A 19,401-nucleotide genomic window follows, 5' to 3' on the forward strand; every position below is an offset into this window, starting at 1 on the left:
CTGGAGCTTACAGGCCCTGGGCTCTGCTGTTCAGATCTAGGCTTCAGCTTCACCTTCCAATGACAAAGATCAAGTCAGAGAACTGGGAGTGGAGAGTTGAATAGAATAGGTCAGTCATGCTCTCTCTGCTCTGCCGAGACTGCTACATTTGCAGTTGGGTGGGGGTGGCTCCTCTATCTCCTGAGGACCCTGGGAACAGCCAGAGGAGGTAGGCTGATGGGCTCTCCAGTAAAAGCAGCTTCAGAGAAGGTTGATCAACTCTGTCTCATTCCTTCCTTTGATTCCTCACTGACATGCCCCTTGTGACCCAAGAAGCCCTTGAGTCTCAGGTCACAGGGCCTGGGCACTGAAGGATGTTGAGTAGCTAACAGAAAACTCCCACATAAGTTCCTGGTCAAATCAAGGTGTGCTGTGAGGCTGGCTGCAGGGGGTACATCACCTGGGCCAAGTAGATGACTCTGGTGATCTCCTTCCCCTCCATGGTGAGCGGCTGCAGGATCCAGGCACTAGGCAAGATCTCCCCTCGGACCATGTCTCTGCTGGGCCTTGGCATGGATGTGTCATACACAGACTGAGCTGCCATGATAGACAAGTGCCCCTGGGGACAGAGAGCCATGTAAGTCCTGCCTTTGTGATGTGGATGAAACAGGGACAGGCGCCAGTGCAGTCGGAATCGGAGAAAGCAGCACCAGGCCAGCCTTCAAGCCACCCCCACCCAACTTGCCTTCCCTCCCTCAGAGGGCCTGAGGCCCACAAAGATTTCTTCTCACAACACTCCAGCCCAAGTTCTTCCCACAATAGTTTTACCACAAGCAAGGCAGGCACCTCTTTGGCTTCCACGCAGACACAACAGAAATCCCGAGGCTGCTTCAGTGCACACAGGGCAGGATTGCACACCAAGTACACTGGAGGGTCAGGGATGGGGAGAGTCAGACGTAGTCCTAAATCCTTCCCTACCCAGGGGCCCCGACACCCCGTCATTCCACAAGTTGACACCCAGCTGGACCTAGCCTGAGCTATCTTGAGGTAGTCTGAGTACTCAGCCTCCTAAAAGGGCCGCCTCCAACTTGCCACCCATCCCGTGGGGAATAGCCTACGGAAGCCTCCCTGGACTTACCCAGGTTGATGCTGTTGGTCACCCGCTGATGTAGCCTCACTGTCTGGATGGGCTTGTGGTAGAGGGGCCATAGGGTGGGGTCACTCACAGCTGCCCACACATGAGACAGCGGCTGGGACACCACCCCGGCCCCCAGGAAGCCATGCCGAGTAGAAGAGAACACCTTGTAGTAGAGCTGCACCTCCTGCTCCTCGCCCTGGTAGCTGGGGATACCGAAAATGAGAAGGACGAGGTGAGAACAAGTTCCAGGGTCACAGATGAGGAGCTCAAGTTGGAGAAGAGAAAGGAGAGGCAAGCAGGACAACGCGGTTCGGACGAGACATTGCATAGGAACTTACTTCCAGCCAGCTGCTGCCTGGCGACTGAAGAAGTTGTACAGATCACCTGAGCAAGCAGCCATCACCTAGGGACACAGTGACCACACGCAAATTAGTGGGTATAGTATAAACCAGACCCTTGGGTTAGTAACTAGGGCCAATGTTTGCCAAAGTCCTCTTCTGTTAAAATGGAGAGCCACTGAAGCAGCCCATGTCAGCCTTGCTGACCTGCCTTCTCCTTCCCACCTCACTCTTCCCCCCAGCCGACGTCTGTTAAAGGAATAGTGGGGGCAAGTAGAGCAGTTTCTCACATCGGCCATAGAGATGTCTACAATGTGCTTGGCCAAGTCCTGGTAGGAGGAGGAGAAGCAGGTCCCCAGGCTGGATAGACTGGATGGAGAACAGCAACGGCTGCCCAGGGAGGCTCTGCGGCCTACAATGAAGATGTGGAGGCTCTGAGACATCAGGGCCTCGGGACAGCAACAGCCTCCTGAGGGACAGTGACTCCCTTGGATCTAGCAGACCTCAGCCCCCAAAGTCCCCAAACCAGGCAGGTGGCTATGCCCCCATCACTCACTGTAGGCTAAGCTCTTCCAGGGAGACCCAGCCAGATTCGGGTGACTGTTCCTCACTGTAGAACGGCCCCGCACATCTCCTATCCAGGAGTCTCCAGAATCAGGCAAGTTTGTGTCTCCCTGCAGGAGAGAAGATGCTGAAGACCAGAGCAGAGGAAGAGAGAAAGCAGAGTGCCAGAAAAAAAAAAAAAAACAGTTCAGAATGCTCTCTGCCTCTGAAATGCACAACAGTTTCTGACATAAAGACTCAATGAAAAAGATCTTCCGCATTGAGATTACAGGAATCTAGGTGCCCTAAGAAGTCAACAGCAATATAAACCAGTCCCTGAACAATCTCTCCTCACTCTTCAAGCCACAGGCTCAAAGGCTGCTTGTAGTAAAGTGCCAAGAGGGATCAGAATGAACTGGGGCCTGGGGTGGGGGACCCTCTGTACCACTGTGGCAACAGGAATGAGGCCAAGGCTGAAACTGGGTTTAGCGTGAGCAGCATACAAAGCCCAAGTCGGAGGTGGGATGGAGAGTGAAAGCTTGACCCTTGGCTCCAGGTACAGCAGCTGAGCCAAAGGTCCTAATATGGATGGGGGTGAGCCTCTGGATCTGCAATAGGGTCGCTTCACCTTTGCCTCAGCCAATTCCTCAATGATAAGACACTTGAGCTCTACTGGATCTAATAGGCACTCACCATCCTACCATTTCTTAATGTAGTGTTACATTTGAAGACAAGAAGAGGTAAGCAAAGACAGTTGTCTTTATCCTCACCTTCTTTCCTCCTGCTGCAACATGGAAGTGGCTTCTCTGACTTTAGGCAAATTGAGATCTCGTTCCACCTTAGGAAATTTCTGCTACTGATACCTCTTTTCTTCAGTTGTTGCCTCCACCTCTCCCTCTTCACTAGATTCTTATTAGCATTTAAGCATGCAAAAATGCCTCCCACCTTTAAAACCTTTCTCTATAAGTGTCTCTGCTTTCCTGCCAAAAATACATAACCTAAATCTAACCATGAGAAAATAGCAAACATTCCATAAAATTACTGACCATGAGACAAGGAAAGACTGAGAAATTATCACATGAAAACGGAATTAATAATAATAGAGCAGAAATTAACAAGTTAGAATCAAAATTGACTCCAGAAGAGATAAAAAATCTAGACCAGGAATTGGCAAACTTTTTCAGTAAAGGGGCTGGTAAGAAGTATTGAAGGCTTTGTGGACCACTTGAGTGAAAGATGCAACTACTCATCTCTGCCATTGTAGCATAAAAGCAACCGCAGACAAGTGAATGAGTGAGGCTGTATTCCAGTAAAACATTATTTACAAAAATAGGCAGTGAGCCAGATCTGGCCAAAAGGCCATAGTTTGCCAACCCCTGATCTCAAAAGACTACTTTCCATAGAAGAAACTTTTCAAAGAACTAATCTCCTCAAACACCAAGCTTTGTCAGTTTCATGAGATAATTATACCAAGTTTTAAAAGATTAGATCATTCTAAAAATCTTTTAACTTCCATCCCCATTTCCCCTCTCTCACCCACCTAAATCATTCTGATATGTTTAGAGTATATCTTTTTGTTTATATGTGTTCTAGCAAATAGTATTGTTTTGTGTATATATAGTTTTGTGTATATATAGTTTACACAAACAGTAAGGTGTTACACCTCATTCTGTTTCACAGTGTTTTCATTTAGTACTCTACCTAGGAGTCCATCTAACCTGTTGCCTCTGACTCTTGCAGAGTATTCCTTGTGTGCACTGACCACATTTTATCTATCCATTCTCTCAGGGATGGGTTCTCTAATGGCTTCCAACTCCTTGCCATTTCAAATAATACTTTAATAAACAATTTCATACATATTCTCTCATAAACTCTGCAAGCATTGCTGGGTCATAAGACCCTTTAAGGGTTCTGATATCCCCAAAGTCCTGCCAAAATATGGTATCATCTGACTTTCTAATTTTTGACAATAGGCATAAAGTTTTCCATTACTTTTGTAACTATACCTGAACATTAAAAAAAAGAAAACTTCTACTTTTTTTTCCTATAAAAGGAGCATAACGTTGCCACTAAAATCTGAAATATATTGCAAAACAAAAACTAAAGGAAAAAAAATCATACTGATGCAAAATTCTGAATAGAATATTGGCAAATAGAATCTGACAATACGTTAAAATAATAATACATCATGTGCCTAAGTATACAATGTATTTGTATACAAGATTAATTCTAGGACTGCAAGAATGATTGTTAGCCCCCCAATCAATCGATCACATCATCATCTCCAAAGACTATGAAATAACCATTCTAGATAAGAATATTCTATAAGATAAGAACAGATGAATACTTCCTTAGTATTGCAATATATCTCAGCTCAAAAGCTAGCATGTAGCTTAAATGGAGAAGCACTCCCACTAAAACCTGGGCTAAGATAAGGATGCTACCTGTCATCACTATTATTTAATTGATGCTGGAGATACGAGGCAATTCAATTAGAAAAGAAGAAGAAAATAGTGCTACAAAAATTAGAAAGTAAATGGTAAAATGATCACTGTTTGCAGATGATATGGTTGTACACCTGAAAAAAATCTAAGGCAGGAATGTACAAAATGGTAGCAACATGTGGTTATTCAGCATGTGAAATGTGGCTAGTGGGATGTAAAAACAAAAATTTTAATTTAATTTAAGAGAGCTACCTGTGGTAGTGGCTACTGTATTAGTGAGGATCTAGGGAATCAACCAAAAACAATACAAACACAAAATTAATACACAGCAGTCAATAGCTTTCAAACATATAATGGAAGATAAAACCTACTTACAGCAGTAATAAAAAAAGTAAAACACTTAAGAATAAACCTAATAAGAAATTTGAGAGATGTATAAAGGAAAGAAAGTTAAACATACAAAGAAGGCTTGAACCTACTGTGTTCTTGGTTAGGAAATTCCACAGCATAAGATGTGATATTCACATAAAAATAAACAAGAATGAACACTCTGGAAAATTTCAGAAAAAAATGAGCAATGGGTAGTAGAATATATTATAAGTATTATTATAAGAAGAAAAGTTGGTGTATTAATCTGGTGAGGCACAGGTGAGCTGCCTAGATGAACTATCTAACAAGCATTATAGTACAGGGACAACTGGATAGCCATCTGGAAAGAATAAAGTTGGAGCCATACCTCATACTACATATACATTCCAAGTGGACTGAAGACTTAAATATGAAAACTAAAACCATACAAGTTCTAGAAGAAACCACAGGAGAAATTCTTTATAACTTTAGAATAGAAAATGTGTTTCTAATTACGATTTGGAACATAGACACTACAAAAGGAAAACTGATAAATAAAACTTCCTGACTGGCTCCAAACACAATAAGCAAAGTCAAGAGAGAATGAAGAACTGGGAAAAAAATATTTGTAATTCACATTGGGCAAAGGGCTATCTTGCTAACACACAAAGAACTCCTGGAAATGGGCAAAGGATATGAACAGATGGCTCAGTAACAGACCAAACATTTGATAACATGTTGGTGAGAGTGTGGGAGGAAGGTGGATTCTCACCGATTGCTAGTGGGAGTAAAAATCGATACATCTGTGAGGGAAAATCTATCAATATCCATCAAATTTTCTAATGCATGAATTCATCGTACATGTCTGGGAATTTATCCCACAGATATATTTGCACATGTATGAAACGTACATGCACAAAGTTATTCATTGAAGCACTGTTTATAACAATAAAAGACTAAAAACAACCCAAGGTGGAGGACTAATTAAATAAATTACAACGCATGCCTACAATGCAATATTATTCAGCAATGAAAAAGAAAAAGAGAAAGTTCTCTAGATTCTCATGTAAAAATATACTGAATGGAAAAAATATATAAAGTACAGAACGGTGGCATAATATGCATCATTTTGTACGCACAGACACTCTAGAAAGATTCCCCCCGTCCCCCCAAAAAACACCACTGTTTTCCTGGGAGGAGTGAGGGAGAAAGACTAGGTAGATGGGGGACAGGATGGGTATGCCCCTATATACCACCTTTATATATTTATGTATTTTTTGCCTTTTCTACTTTATATATACAAAACATTATGCTTAAGAACATGCAATTAAAGAGAAAAAAGAAACACTATTCAACTGTTAAAAAGGATGAGTCAGCACTAGATTTACTGATATTCAATATTCAAAAAATATTTTTAAGGAAAAAAAGCAAAAGGACAAATGGGTACAGTATGTTTCCATTCATGTGCTTTACAAAAGGATACACATTCTTGCAGATGCACCAACTATCTCTGGAAATATACACCAAACGGGGACAGACAAGCAAATAGGCAACTGACGTATACAGATGACATCATGTGTCCTTTGCCGCTGTTTTAATACTATTTTTTTTTTTTTTACTGTATGAAGTTTTCCTTATAAAATAATTTCAAATTTTATATCCCTAGCCAGATCTTACCTCTGAGTTCCAGATCTGTATTCCAAATGCCTGACTTTCAACTCCCCCAAACCAACCCCCCGCATTTCTCACAGACACTTTCAACCTGGTAAATACAAAACTAGACTCATGATCTTCCCCACAAAACCTGTCCTCCTCCAGGGCTCCCACTACTGTCAACATCATCATCCCTTCAGTTGCTCAAGCCCAAAACCTGAGTTGTTCTCTACTCCTCCCTCTCCCTTCCTCCACATCCAGTCACCAGTCCAATGGATGCTTTTCCTTCTTTGCATCCACATCTGCTCATCTTCACCGGCAGTGCCCTAAACCAAGCAATCATCGTCTCTCGCTCACCTTTCCATGGCATTAATGGGTCCACCACAGCCACTCCTGCCCACTTCTCTTGCACTCTCATCATTCTGCTCCCCACTTAAAAGCTTTTCAGCAGCTTTTGGGAAGTAACAATCAGATGGATTAGAAAGGAGCCAGAATTCTCAGTAGTCTACATGCTCTTGCATTTTCTAGTCCTTTCTCACGTCATTCTTCCATCTCGCTCTTTACATTCCAGCCACATGAGACTTCTTTTAGTTTCTCAAACTCTTCCTCCCTCAAAACCTCCCTTGCTAGGCCTTCTGCGCCTATCCCCACATCTCTCCTGACATCACCAGCATGAAGCTTTTACTGAGTTAATTATCTCTCACCCTTCCAGTCTCAGTTTAAACACTCTTCAGAGCACCATTACTGAGCTTCCAGACTAGGTCAGGGGCCCTATTTTATGCTGGCTTAGCACTTCTTCTTCATAGAACTCAATATAAAAATAATTAAATGATCATAAAATAAGCTATTTAATAGTTATCCCTCTAATAGTCTGTTTAAGGACCAGAATAGTTTTGCTCACTGCTGTATCCCCAATGCCTAAAATAGCACCTACAAAAGAAACCTGTTGAATGAATGAACAAACAGGGACAGGGAGACAGAACTAGAAGAAAGACCAAAGGCCATGAAGGGTTCATGTCAGCAGTGGCTTCTAGGAGGCAGAACTTCCTGCCCAAACTCTTACCTCATCAGTCCTGGACCCTGGCTTGTGCTTAGCATCTGCCTACTCACCACACTGTCTGGGGACTGGATCTGGCCTGACAAGGCTGGGCTGCTGTTGTAGCCAGAGGTGACGCCAGAGGAGAGGCTTCCATTGGAGCTGGTACACAGGGAGCTGGAGGTTCCCAGGGTGTGTAGTTTTTCCTCTTCCTGGGAAGGACAGATCTCCATCAACCAGCTTCTTGTGCACCCTTACTATCCACACCCCCACAGCCCCCAAAACCACTCCTGACCTCCCCAGCACCTCCTACCTCAGCCCCACACCTCCCCCACACTCCCACCCCAACTAAGTACCAAAGCCACCTCCACCTCCTGTCTCTGGCCCAGGAGACAGAAGCTGGTCTGATGAGGATGACATGTAACAAGAGAATAAGCACAGATTTGAGCTGGCACCAGGGGTCAAACGCCCTCCTCCAAATGCTATATCCCAGCCTGAGAGGCAGTCCCAGTGAAGGCTGACCCAGTCTGAGGTCTGCCCCAAGCTCCAGGCCTACCCTGAAATCAGGAGCTCTCCCCACTCCCTACCCTCAGCAGCTGGGAGATGATCTGTTGGCGGATTCTCAGCTTCTCCTGTTCAGTACGCTCCCGTAGTCGGTCTCGGGCCCGGGCAATCTCCGCTTTGGCCTCCTCACGGGCCCTCTGGTATTCTCGTAGCATCAGTTCTATGTCAGAGGGTGGGTGAGCAGACCTCAATGCCGACCCTGGCCTCCTGGAGAAGACGGTAGAGAGATGCCTTCTAACATGGTGGGTGGGTGGTGGTCCTGGCCTGCTCCCACCAGGCACATTCAATACCTCTCTCCAATGGCCCATCCTCTCTTTGCCCACAGGGTCTTAAGTTTGTTTTTACATCTCACTTTGAGGCTCAGGCCTACAGTCTCACATGGCATGTCACAGCTACTCTGACCATCCTCTTCCAGGACTTCTCTCTGCCCACCTCTCCCGCCCCCCACTTCTTTCTCTTTGCACCAGTCTCCCACAGCTGCCTTCACTTGTACACAGACACAACTGTCAAAGGAAGCTACAGCCTCCACTCTCCAGGATGCTAAAATCCAGGCCCTGCTCCCCACGACCCTCTCACCCCATGGAGCCTGCTCCCTGCAGGGTTCTGCGCCCACCCTTACCTGGTGGTCTCCACAACATCCTTCCTCAGTTGCTGCAGGTATTCTCGACGCCTGCTGGGTAAGTCAGGGTTGTGGGAGGGGAAGTCCCTGTTAGGCAGGAGGCTCAGCTGTTTCTGGGGACTGAGGCTTCGAGTCCGGCGGAAGTTCTGAAGTCGCTCAGCCCGTTGTCTCCTGAGGGTCTCAATGGTTTGTTTTTGCCTGAGATAAAACATGATGGATTCACTGAAACTGGCCCTGAATGGCCTTACCCATTTTAAGACCTCTGACCCCTGGAAGATCCCAGAATTGAATAAGGTGAAGGGAACAGCCAGCTATTAGCATTCTCCAGCTCTCCTTCCTTGCAGGCCATCCCTTGCCCTCCCACTCCAGGCCTGTGGCCCTTACCGGGCATAGAGCTCCTCCCAGGTAGACGGCACAGGTTCATCAGCAGCGAGTGCCTCCCCTGTCCCACTCTGCAGCACCTGGAGCAGGGCATCTGACTCCCCAAAGCCATGGTGCAGCTTCGCTTCTGTGAGTTCCATGCTGAGTGAGAGGTTCTGGGCCCCAACTTGCAGGGGGACCTGTTCCCTTTGGGACCGCTCAGGATCCTGGCACTGGTTGTCAGGAGGTTGTGGGGGCCTCTGTTCCTGTTCTCTAGAGCTGAGATCATGTCTGGACTCCGGCAACTCCATCATTCCTTGCCCCGCAGAAGAACCATGCTGAACCCCACACCAATTACTAAATTTGTTGTGAACTGGAAGGTCCCTCAGGCTGTGATGCTGGGGCTCAGGAGCCACGCACGTCTGGGAACTGGGGCGCAGCATGCCCTGAGATTGGCAGGGCTCACTTGGGCCTAAGGTAGATCCCTGGAGCCCAGTGTTATCAGTCAACTCAGGGACAGGGCAGGGGCTGTGCTGGAGGCCTCCCAACGAAGAAATGTCCAGAGTGGATCGTGGCTCCACTGGAGATGCGGAACTCTCACCCCTATTTTCTGTCCTGCTCTGCCAGCAACCTGGCCCTTTACTGCTCAGCGGGCCACATTCCTGGGATGCCATGTCCTCAGGGACAAAGCCATCAGCTGGCTTCTGGCTCCTGCTCCTCGGTGGTAGAGGTGGCACTCTGCTCTGGACCCAGGCGGTGGTCTGGGACTTAAGCTGCTGATAGGACGGCTCTAAGAAATGAACTTGGAGTTTCGGGCTCTGCTGTGGGCTGTCTGGAGAGGTCACCTCAAGGAAAGACCTGCTGTCACTTCTTTCTAAGGGACTTCTGCCTTCTCTACCTGGAGCCCCCACTCTCTGGGAGCCACCTGACTCATCATCAGTGGCTTCAGAAGGATTATCCATTGGAGGCCTGGGGGCATCAAGAGGAAGGTCTGGGCTGGAGATAAGCTTCTGGGGACCTTCAAGAAGTTGAGCTGCAGGGGCTGAGATAAACAAAGAGCCTAGGGGGACCCCTGACCCTTGAGTGCTAGCACTAAGTATGAGGATTGGGGAGGAGGCCCTGTCTACCAACAAGGCACTCATGGGGCCCAGCTCCTGCTGAACCCTAGGCTCCCCAACAGACTCTGTAGCATTGGGGCTGGGCCCTGAGGAGTGAGAGATGCTGAGGCTGGGGCTGCCGACAGCCAGGCAGGGTTCCTCCAGTCGGGAGCTGGGAGGTAGGGAGGCGCCAAGAGAAGCCTGGGGGCTCACTGAAGGGAGGTTCTGCCCAAAGGGGGTCTTCTGAAACCCCAAGTGGGATGAAACTATGGGAGGGCTCTGGGGCCTGCAGTAGGTGCTTTCTTCCTGAAGATCTGGGGGTCCTGCTGTTTTCCATGCTGTTTCCTCTGTCTCTCTCTTCTGAGGTGTCCCTGGGACATGTCCATTTTGAGACATGGTAGAGATATCTGAGCCCAGCACTTCAAGGACCACATTGACCTCCTGAGGGCTAGCCTCTGGGGCCTGGAGGTACACAGGTGGTGAGGCCAGGTCAGTCTGGATGCCCTCATCTATGGTGGTCTGAGTACAGCCATCCATCATAAGGGTCTGGGCTGCTTCATCAGGGGTCTCCCTCTTGGTGTTCCGTTCCTTTTCAGCCACACTTGGTTGGGAGAGACTCCCCAACAGCTCTGAGGTACTGTGCAGGAGCTGCGAGAGGTGGAGAGACAGGTTGTGCATGCTGGTCCAGGAGACCAGATCAGAAACTGGCATTGTGCTGACTTCTGACTGAGCAGAGGAGATGTCGGTATGGTTCCAGAGGACTCTGCAGCCTAGGGTCTGTGTGCCCTGCTCCAAGGTGTTCACTCTGGGCCGTCCCACAGGGCTGCCTGCCTCTGATGGATACAACAGCATGATCTCATCCACTGGACCTGCAGCACTTCCTTCAGCCCAGGGGGGCTCACTTATCAGACAGCCTGCTTCATCAGAAGTGCCCAGGAACTGGGCTCTCTTGTCAGGACCTGTAGTTGGGGCTGCTCCTTCAGGACCAGTCAGTACATAGGGGTTCCCCAAGGCAAGCGAAGAATCCCATACTTTCCAGGCCTCATGCGAACCTTGGGCATTTTCAATGCTGCTGCATGGGCCTGACAGGGCCTGGGCACTGGCATAAGTGCTGAGGTGGGGGTGGAATGGAGAGTTCTGGTCTTCTAGGCCGTTGTCCATGCTGGAGCACCGGGCCATATTTGATGGTACATGGTCCTGAGATGTCTGGCCACAGGAGACATCGACTGCACTGCCAAACACATACTGCTTCCAGCCAATGCACCCAGGACCCTCTGCATGCCAGGGCGGGAAGTAGGGACTGGTGTCACTGGAACCGAAGTGCAACACTCCTTTGTCTGCTTTGGAGGGCCACTTCTCTGGCCTGGCCTGGCCACCCGGCCCCTCTGGCTTTCCCTGCTGGGCCTGTTCCAGAGTACCAGATGTCCAGCTGGTCATGAAATTGGGGGTTGGCATGCACGAGGGAGCTGAAGACGTTGGGTAAGGAGGGCTGGTAGGTTGAAGGGGTCTGTGATCAGCAGTGCTACTGTCCAAGTTAGATGAGGCTTTCTGATTGCAGTCCTCAGCTTTCAGAGATGTTCCCACAGATGACTTTCCTGAGGAATGGCCCCTAGGATGTGGGTTCCACAATTTGTTAGGCTCCCATGTCTCTTCATCTGTGGGGGAAGGAGGCTCCACACTCAAGTTCAGCTCCTGGAGAGATCGGGAAGAGCTGATCACAGAGAACTGTGGTCTGGGGGAGGACCTGAAGTTTGAGGGTCCAGAGAAGATTGCAATCACAGGAAGTGAGCGCCTGTGGTGGAGAGCCGACTGCTCTCTGCCAGAAGAGGGCTGGCCAGGATTCTGGGTCATGGGCCCCAAGCGGGCAGTGGCAAAGTCTTCGAAGCCTGATGAGAACATCTCGGACACATGTGCCTTGGCCACAGGCCCATCCTCTCTGCCAGCATCTCTGATCTGATAGCCATCCAAGCCACCTTCATCAGAGCGTAGGGGACAACTGTCCTGGGCAAGGTCTTCACCACCACCTGAAGCCTGCTCTCTCTGCTCCTCTTCCTCCTCCCAGGGACTGTCAACCTGGGAACTAGAGATACGCTTTAACTTTGTTATGAACTTGGCTTGGGGATCCAAGCCACTATGACTCCTGGACTTGGTGGAAAGTTGTGGCTTTTCTAGAAGGCAGCTGATGCCATTTTCAAAACATGCATGCTGTGGTTCCACCAGCAGCTCATTCTCAACAGACGCTTCATTTAAACTCAGGGTGTGTGGTCTCTCGATTGTTGTAGGCAGCTGTAACTTGGTTTGAGACTCCTGTGCGTCCTGGCTATCTACTGAGCTATCCTGACACTTCCTCAGTGGCTCAGAGTACACATCTGTAGGGAAAGGGGCAGCATCAAGCTCTGTGCTGGCTTTCTTCTCAGCAACCTTTTTCTCAGGATCCCCTATTGACCTTGAGCTTCCATCAGCAACTGAGTGGCTGAGGGAACTTGTCCTCACATCAGGAGTAGAAGGGGAGCTACAGCCTTGAGCCAGCGATAGGACAGCAGCAGCAGCAGAAGGCTCCAGAGTGCTGCAGTCTGTTGGCTCAAATTTCATGTGAATGCCTTTGGGCTCAAGGCCATGTGCCAAGAACATGTCAGGTTCCCTGAAATAGCTCTCTTCTCTCTCATCCATTCCACAGGCCCAGGATGATAACATGCAGGGGAGGAGGAGAGTCTGTGGGGCAGCCTTAGAAGTCCCCTTCCTCAGGTCACCCTCTTTGTAACCCAGTAAAGTGGGGGGAGGGGAGAAGCAGGCATGAGAAGCAATGGGTTGACAGTTACACAGTGGTAGGCAAGGAAGAGTTCTGCTGTCTTCTTGCCCTCCAGATGGGATGAGAGTCCTTCTGCCTTCAAGACTCCCTGAGAAGACAACACTATCTGAAGTTTCCTGTGGGGATCGGCATGGGGCCTCCTTCCTAACTGCCCCGGGATGTGGGCTAGGTCTTTGATCTGAAAAGGGAGCTGGCCTGGGATGTTTGCTGCCAGCCGTGTAAGCTTCTGCTAGCCCAGAGCCAACACTTCCTTTCCACTTCATACATTGCTGTGAGGGAGCTTCTAGTTCAGCCCTTCTCAGGGCTCCAAGCAGGATGGTGCCTTGTCTGGGACTTGCCCTCCCTTCTTCTAAGCTATTGGAATCCTTGAGGCCTTGGACATGGTCTTGGATAGACCCTGAGAGACTGGCAGAATTCTGATTACAGATCATAAGCTGACTTTCAAAATAGGTTGTTTTTCCTCCCTGTGCAGCCACTAAGTTACCCGAACCTCCTCCGTATGTGGTGTCTAGAGTTCTATGTTCTTGGTGTGCTGGTCTTCTCTCCTGACTGCCAGGGGGCACTCCCTCTGCAGTCCCCCAGCGAGCTAACTGGCTTTGCCCATGCTGACTCAGTCCAGGATCATCAGAAGGGTCCTGGGAAGATAAGGTGGCCACTACTTTCTCTGGTATTACTCTCCGGTCCTCCACCATAGCTGCTGAAGATGGAAGACTGTCCGAGTCCAAAAGATCTGCAGAAGAAGGTATTCTAGTTGCTTCTTTCTTTTCCTCTATGATTTCAAAAGGGCTAGAGTGACATATAAACTGTTCACCTGTTCCCAGGAAATGTCTCAGTTCTCCAGAACAAAGACTTTTGCCTAGAGCAGGGTCAGCATGGGAAGAAGTCTGTGAGGGCTGCCATGGCCCTCTGTTAATTTCAGTGCTGGGCAGAGGTTGAAAGCTGTCTAAAGAGAGGGCTGTGGCCTGAAGGACTTTCCTCTTATCAGTCCACAGATGTCCTGGTTCAGTAGAGGAAGATGCCACATGAAATCTCTGTGCTTCACCCTCATACTTGGTCTTGCCTGACACTGGCTGGTCCATTTGTTGACACTGGGGCCTGCCAGGGGCCCTTGAAAAACATTCAGGTTCTAATAAAGTCTCATAGTAAGGAAGGACTGTGTCTGCAGCCACCAAGTCATGAAGCTGCTCTCCCTGGGCCTTTGCCTGTCTGATCTCCTCCAACACGGCCAGGCCCGTGGATGTATGGGCAGAGGGCTCCAGCTGTGGCACCCTTGGCAGGGACACAGGTGCTGAGAAAGCAGCGCTGGTAGGACTGAGATCCTCGGCCTCCTCCTCTGCCTTCTGCTGCAAACCCCTACCTCGGTCATTATCTTCTAAGGGACAGCTGGCCCTCTTTTCAAGCTGGCTAGAGGCCCTGTTCAGGGAACTGGCTCTTTTTGTTCCTCTTTGTACAGCTGCCTCAGCTTCAGAAGCAGAACCAATCCTGGTACTTAAGCCCATTGAAGTGCTTCTGGGGCCCCCTCTTTGGTCTTGGGGGCTGGTACTTGCTGATCTCCTGCCCTCAACCCCCAGGGGAATGCTCTCTGGTACACTGGATTGACCCCAAGATCCCATGGCCATAGACATCACAGGCCCACACCAAGCAGTTTGTGCCATGGAGGAGCCCCCTCTAACATTCCCCTGAGGGCTGTGGCTACGGGGCTTTCCACTCTGGCCCTGATATCCTGCTCCAGTTGCCCAGAAACCGTTAGGCATTTTCAACACTGTAGGATCCATCACATAGTCAACTGAAGAGATGCCTATAACATCAGGTGTATAAAGATAGCTTCTTGGCAGCCTTGAGGAATCCAAGGGCAAGGTGTTACTCGGATCTCGATGAGGAGCTGCAGAGCAGTCTGGCTGGCTCAGCAATGGGTTGGTTTCCCGGCTGAAAAATGTGTCCATACAACGCTGGTTTGGACTAAGAAGTTTCTGAGTCAACGAGACCATTCTGTATTCCTCCTGTAGGCTCTCTCCTCTTTGCATAGTCATTTTTTTAACTCTGCCTTGAACTTTTGGCTCCTCTTGCTTAGAACTGCCTATGGGTTTGGCAACATGGCTTTCCTGAAAACCTTTCACAGTCTCCCATTCCTCAAGACTTCCCCAGCAACAGGGCTGCCCTCTGGAGCTTGCTGATGCATGCACCAACCTGCCCTCCTTCTCAGAAGACCTCTCGGACCTGGCCTGCAATGGTGCAGCTCTAGCCAATGCTTTCATTCTCCTTGGAGTAACAGAAATGTTGGTCTCTCTGTGAGCTGCACATGTCCTTAAACAATCACAAGTGTCCCTGGCGGGTCTGTCTAATACAGCTGGGTGGGTGAGCTCTCTCACAAATTTAATGTCTTGTACACATTCCCTTGACTTGAAGGGGTTCAGGGTGATTTTCTGGACCTGGGGGTCCCTCCCAAAGCTACTGTTGGCCTCCATTTCTCCAGCTTCACCATCACTAAAGACAGCATCATCTGTCTGTTCTGGAGAAGATAGCTCAGAGCTGCCTGTTCTCAGGACATGGTCAGCCATCTCCTGGTCCTTCTGGTCCCGGAACACAAACTCATTACCGACTCCCAGAGTGTGGGAAGCACATAGCTGCTTATTCTGCTTGGATTCAAATTCTAAGATACCATTTTCCAGCTGCATTACACTCTTAATTAGCCTAGCCATTTCATTGGCATTATCAACTCGTTTATTTGGTCTCTTTCCAGAAGGTGGTTCTTTGGGATTTAATGTTTCTTGTGATTTTCCAGGGCCCTTACGTTCACTGAGGTTTCTTTCCTGAGAGCGTGTAACTGACTGGAATTTTTCATGCGTAGTCTCTGTCCACGGAAGACCAGTTTCATTCTTCCCTTCTCTTCTGTCAGTTGGACTCTCATCCTGGGCCATTATCTCTGGGTTGCTTACTCTAGGATGTATTGATCTAGACTTCAAAGGAAGAGCAGCTTCCCCTAGCATGTCTTTTTCAAAGCCTAAATTGATGGTTTTATAGATGAAATCAGACCCGGCCTTGGAAGAGAACTGTCTGTTTAAATCAAAGGTCTGGGTCTGTTTTAGGACTGAATTCTGGTCCTGCTCTTCTTCCTCAACTGCCTCAGATTCACAAACAAGGAAAGGCTTACTAGACCCGGAACTGTCTGAGGAGACATTGCAATAGGACTGTACGGTGGCCTTTTTTCCCTCTTTGAGTCCTGGAAGACTGTGTTTATTTAAATTTCCAACTTGATTTTCAAATCCACATGCTTTTGTTCTAGTGGATGTAAGAAAATGTCTGTTCTGAGCAACAAAAAAATAAACTGAATGATGGCTTTCTTCTTTAACATTTCCAGGGCATTTCTCTATTTCTCCACTAACTTCTTTGGTGTTCGGATCGACTGTCCTCTCTGCTGTGACCTGCTGAGATGAGGCAACCTTGGGATTCTGTTTTTGTGACAGCACTGGCAAATTATTCTTCAAACATACATTTTGGAGGACTTGGAAGTCATGACCAAAGCCCCAGGCTTCCCTAGGGGATGGGGAAGGCACTCTTGCTTCTCTGCAAGCTGGGATTTCTAAGGCAGTTTCTGTCAGGGCATCCCGGCTTTTGGTCACATAGAATGTTTCCAAGGGAGGTGGCTGCAGGGAAGATTGGAATGGACTCCAGGGAGTAGAGTGGAGGCATGGCTCTGGACCCGATGGAAAGGCAAAGGAAAGACTGGTGTGTCTTCCAATCACTTCCTTGGAGCTCTCCTGGTACTGTGCCTTCTCTTCCTGTGGGGGGTGGTGGCTGTTGTGACTTAATTGCCCCACCTGGCCTGAACTATTCTTCCTGAGAGGAGCCGAGCCTTGGGGCCAACAGTCTTCTTTAGTGGCTATGGTGATATTACTGTGACAACGGTTCTTCAGGAAGAAACATTCATCAGAGGAAGTCATCAATCCAGGCTTCCCACTACTCTGAGAGGACTGTTCCAAGCTGTTCTGTTTGACTTCACGTGCTTCTATCGTGGAATTTACGATCTTGTTCTCTACTACAAAGATCTGTGCATTTGTAGTTCCAGAAGTCAATGATTCTATGTCTGCTGAATAATTTCCACTATAACTCACCTCTTTCTCATTAGTTGTAAAGAAATCTGAAGTACCTTCTAACTCAACACTTAAACTCTCCTGTTCTTTCTCTGCTCTCAAAAGCCTAATTTGGGGCAGATGGTTGAATTCCAGACTGCTAGATACCCCAGAACCAACTGCCAATACAGTATCACCTTTGCAAGAAGCTTGGGTAAGGGAACCAGAGTCTTCCTCAAGGGAGGTAAAAGCTGGTCTGGGCTCTCCTATGGCCTCCAAAACAGGATGAGCTAGTTCAAGCAGGTACTTCTGCTGAAGGGCAGCCCAGTCCCTCTCATGGGCACTGCCTCCATGAGTAAATGAGGCGGCCGAGGCAGCCGGCACACTTGACACACTAGAGTTGTTGGATGCTTCAGAGTTGCCCTGCTGGACTGTGTCAGGGGCACTTCTGGCCTGAAAGGTGCCATCAGGTCCTTGCTGAAGAAACCTGTAAGACCCCCAAAGTGACAGCCTAGATGTATCAGAAGCAGGAATCGTGTACACAGCTCTTACACTGCAGGGCAGCTCAGCACCACCGGGGGGCAGATTGGAGCTGTAAGGCAGGACTGCTTCTGTACATGATGGCTTCAGTTCGTCCATATTTGACCAGTATCCAGGCCTCTCCCAACCACAGGGCTGAAATTCCTGGACATCAGGACTTGGACATAAAGAACCCACTGTTCCCAGGGGGCTGCTGGGATTGATCTTAGAGTCACAGGAAAACCAGGAATCCATAGACAACAGAGGACTCCCTCTTGAAACCTGCATGCCTTGGAGAATGTTGGTTTGTTCAGAGGAGCTTGCCTCCGCCTCTGACTCAGGCTGCTCATGTGGGGGCTGGGGCTGGGCAGCAAGGTAAAATGAATTGCTCATTGGTGGGATGGCATCCAGCCTGGCTCCTGTTCTGTGGTGGATAGGACTACATCTGCACACTGCCTCCTGGCCCACTATGGACAGACTGGAGGTCTGCAGGTGCCAAAAAGTCTCTGTTGGCATCTCGTCAGCTGAACTGAGGAAAGGCTCTTCTTGCTGATCTTCCTCAGCGTCAATCAGGCTATCCAGTGAAAAGCTCCTATGAGCCTGGATGAACAGTCCACTGTCTGAGGATGTGGTGAAGCCCCTCACTGAGGCTCTAGCTCTGGCCCTGGGATGGCCATGGCCGCTGGTAAGTAAACTGCCCCCTGGGCTGCCCTGTGGGCTTTGGTACCCCTTCTCAGCCAGCGAGTCCTCAGATATTTGGCTGTTGTCACTTTCGGAGTTCTCTGGCTCTGAGAGATCACACTCCTTCCCCCGGGGGTCCTCTGGCTGCAGCGGCTCCGTCAGGGCTTTGGCATAGACACAGGAGAGAGAATCCACTGAGTAACTGCTATCTGCATCAGATAAATCACCATCTTTTTCTCCTGTGTGACCCACTACTGGGCTGGAATCTGTGAGTGAGGATATGGTGTCTGAGTCCCCTGCACTGTAGTGCCTCTTCAAAGGGCTGCCATGAGGAGAGCGAAAGGATTTTTTGGTAATGTCTCTGACCCTAGCTACCAGCGCCCTCTGCTGCCCTTCTGATGCCCTGCTTGGAGAAGGTGATTTGGATTCTTCCCCAAAAGTCTTGGCTGCCTTTCTATGCCCAGCTGCCTGTTTGGGTCCACGGGGATGTGAGGAACTGCAATTGGCTCCTTTAGCAGCCTTGTGGGTCCCAACGTCCCCTTCTTTTCGCCACCCTGCTGGTGTGTGGCCTGGGTCTGCTACTCCCTTAGCTCTCTGGGTCTGAGTGGAAGAGGTGAGGGCCTCTGGCTCATGCCTTAGCTTCAGATTGTTAGCTGGTTGGCCTGGAGATGCTAAGCTCTGGCATACCATCCGACGGGGCTGCTTACCCACTCTCTCCTTTTCCTGGATGCTGGCAGAGTTGGAGCTCATGGTGAGGCAGGTGCCTGAAGCTGAGGCTTCCCTCCTGGCCAAGGCTTCCCTCCTGGCCAAGGCTGCCCTGGCTGTGCAGAGCTGCCCCTCACCTGAGGAACGAAGGACATTCTTGCTGAAACTCCCTGTCCTTTCAGGGTAAGAAGCAGCCTGAGGCAAATACTCTTCGGATGGGGTGCTCTCTGATGCTTGGTCAGTGGAGTCAGGCATAGGAGGTAACGTGGTAGACAGACCCCGATTCAAGAAAACACTGTGGAGACAAGGAGAACTAGCTCAGAAAAGAAAGAGGTCTGTACTTTCTGCTGACTGAGGGACTACAAAGTCCCACCTAGTTTGCTCTGTAAGAGGTTAAAGACTAGGCCAGTGTCACTGTCCCCTAAAGTCTTTGGGGTCAGAGAAAAGTTCTATAGGTACGAAAGGAGTCCTGGCTCTCAAAGAGGCCTCAAGTACACT

General features: G+C 49.0%; 1 protein-coding gene across 7 annotated transcripts in view; it reads right to left on the reverse strand.

Moving 5' to 3' along the window:
- Positions 1-19,401, reverse strand: part of STARD9 (StAR related lipid transfer domain containing 9) — a 103,289-nt gene that overhangs the window by 3,207 nt on the left and 80,681 nt on the right. For 3 of the 7 annotated variants that reach the window (XM_039888365.1, XM_039888367.1, XM_039888368.1), the window contains 10 exons: positions 9,047-19,198; positions 8,663-8,860; positions 8,067-8,250; positions 7,554-7,691; positions 2,012-2,129; positions 1,746-1,867; positions 1,456-1,520; positions 1,118-1,320; positions 826-905; positions 440-598 (listed from right to left, as the gene is read on the reverse strand). In XM_039888365.1, the coding sequence (XP_039744299.1) occupies positions 440-598; positions 826-905; positions 1,118-1,320; positions 1,456-1,520; positions 1,746-1,867; positions 2,012-2,129; positions 7,554-7,691; positions 8,067-8,250; positions 8,663-8,860; positions 9,047-19,198 (11,419 nt within the window). Of the gene's footprint in view, positions 1-439; positions 599-825; positions 906-1,117; positions 1,321-1,455; positions 1,521-1,745; positions 1,868-2,011; positions 2,130-2,768; positions 2,979-7,506; positions 7,692-8,066; positions 8,251-8,662; positions 8,861-9,046; positions 19,199-19,401 lie in introns of those variants that run through there. The other 4 variants (XM_039888370.1, XM_039888369.1, XM_039888371.1 and 1 more) reach the window with 4 other exon arrangements.

This window comes from Pteropus medius, unplaced genomic scaffold, assembly GCF_902729225.1.
Source record: "Pteropus medius unplaced genomic scaffold, Ma_sr-lr_union100, whole genome shotgun sequence".
Classification (NCBI taxonomy): Eukaryota; Metazoa; Chordata; class Mammalia; order Chiroptera; family Pteropodidae; genus Pteropus; species Pteropus medius.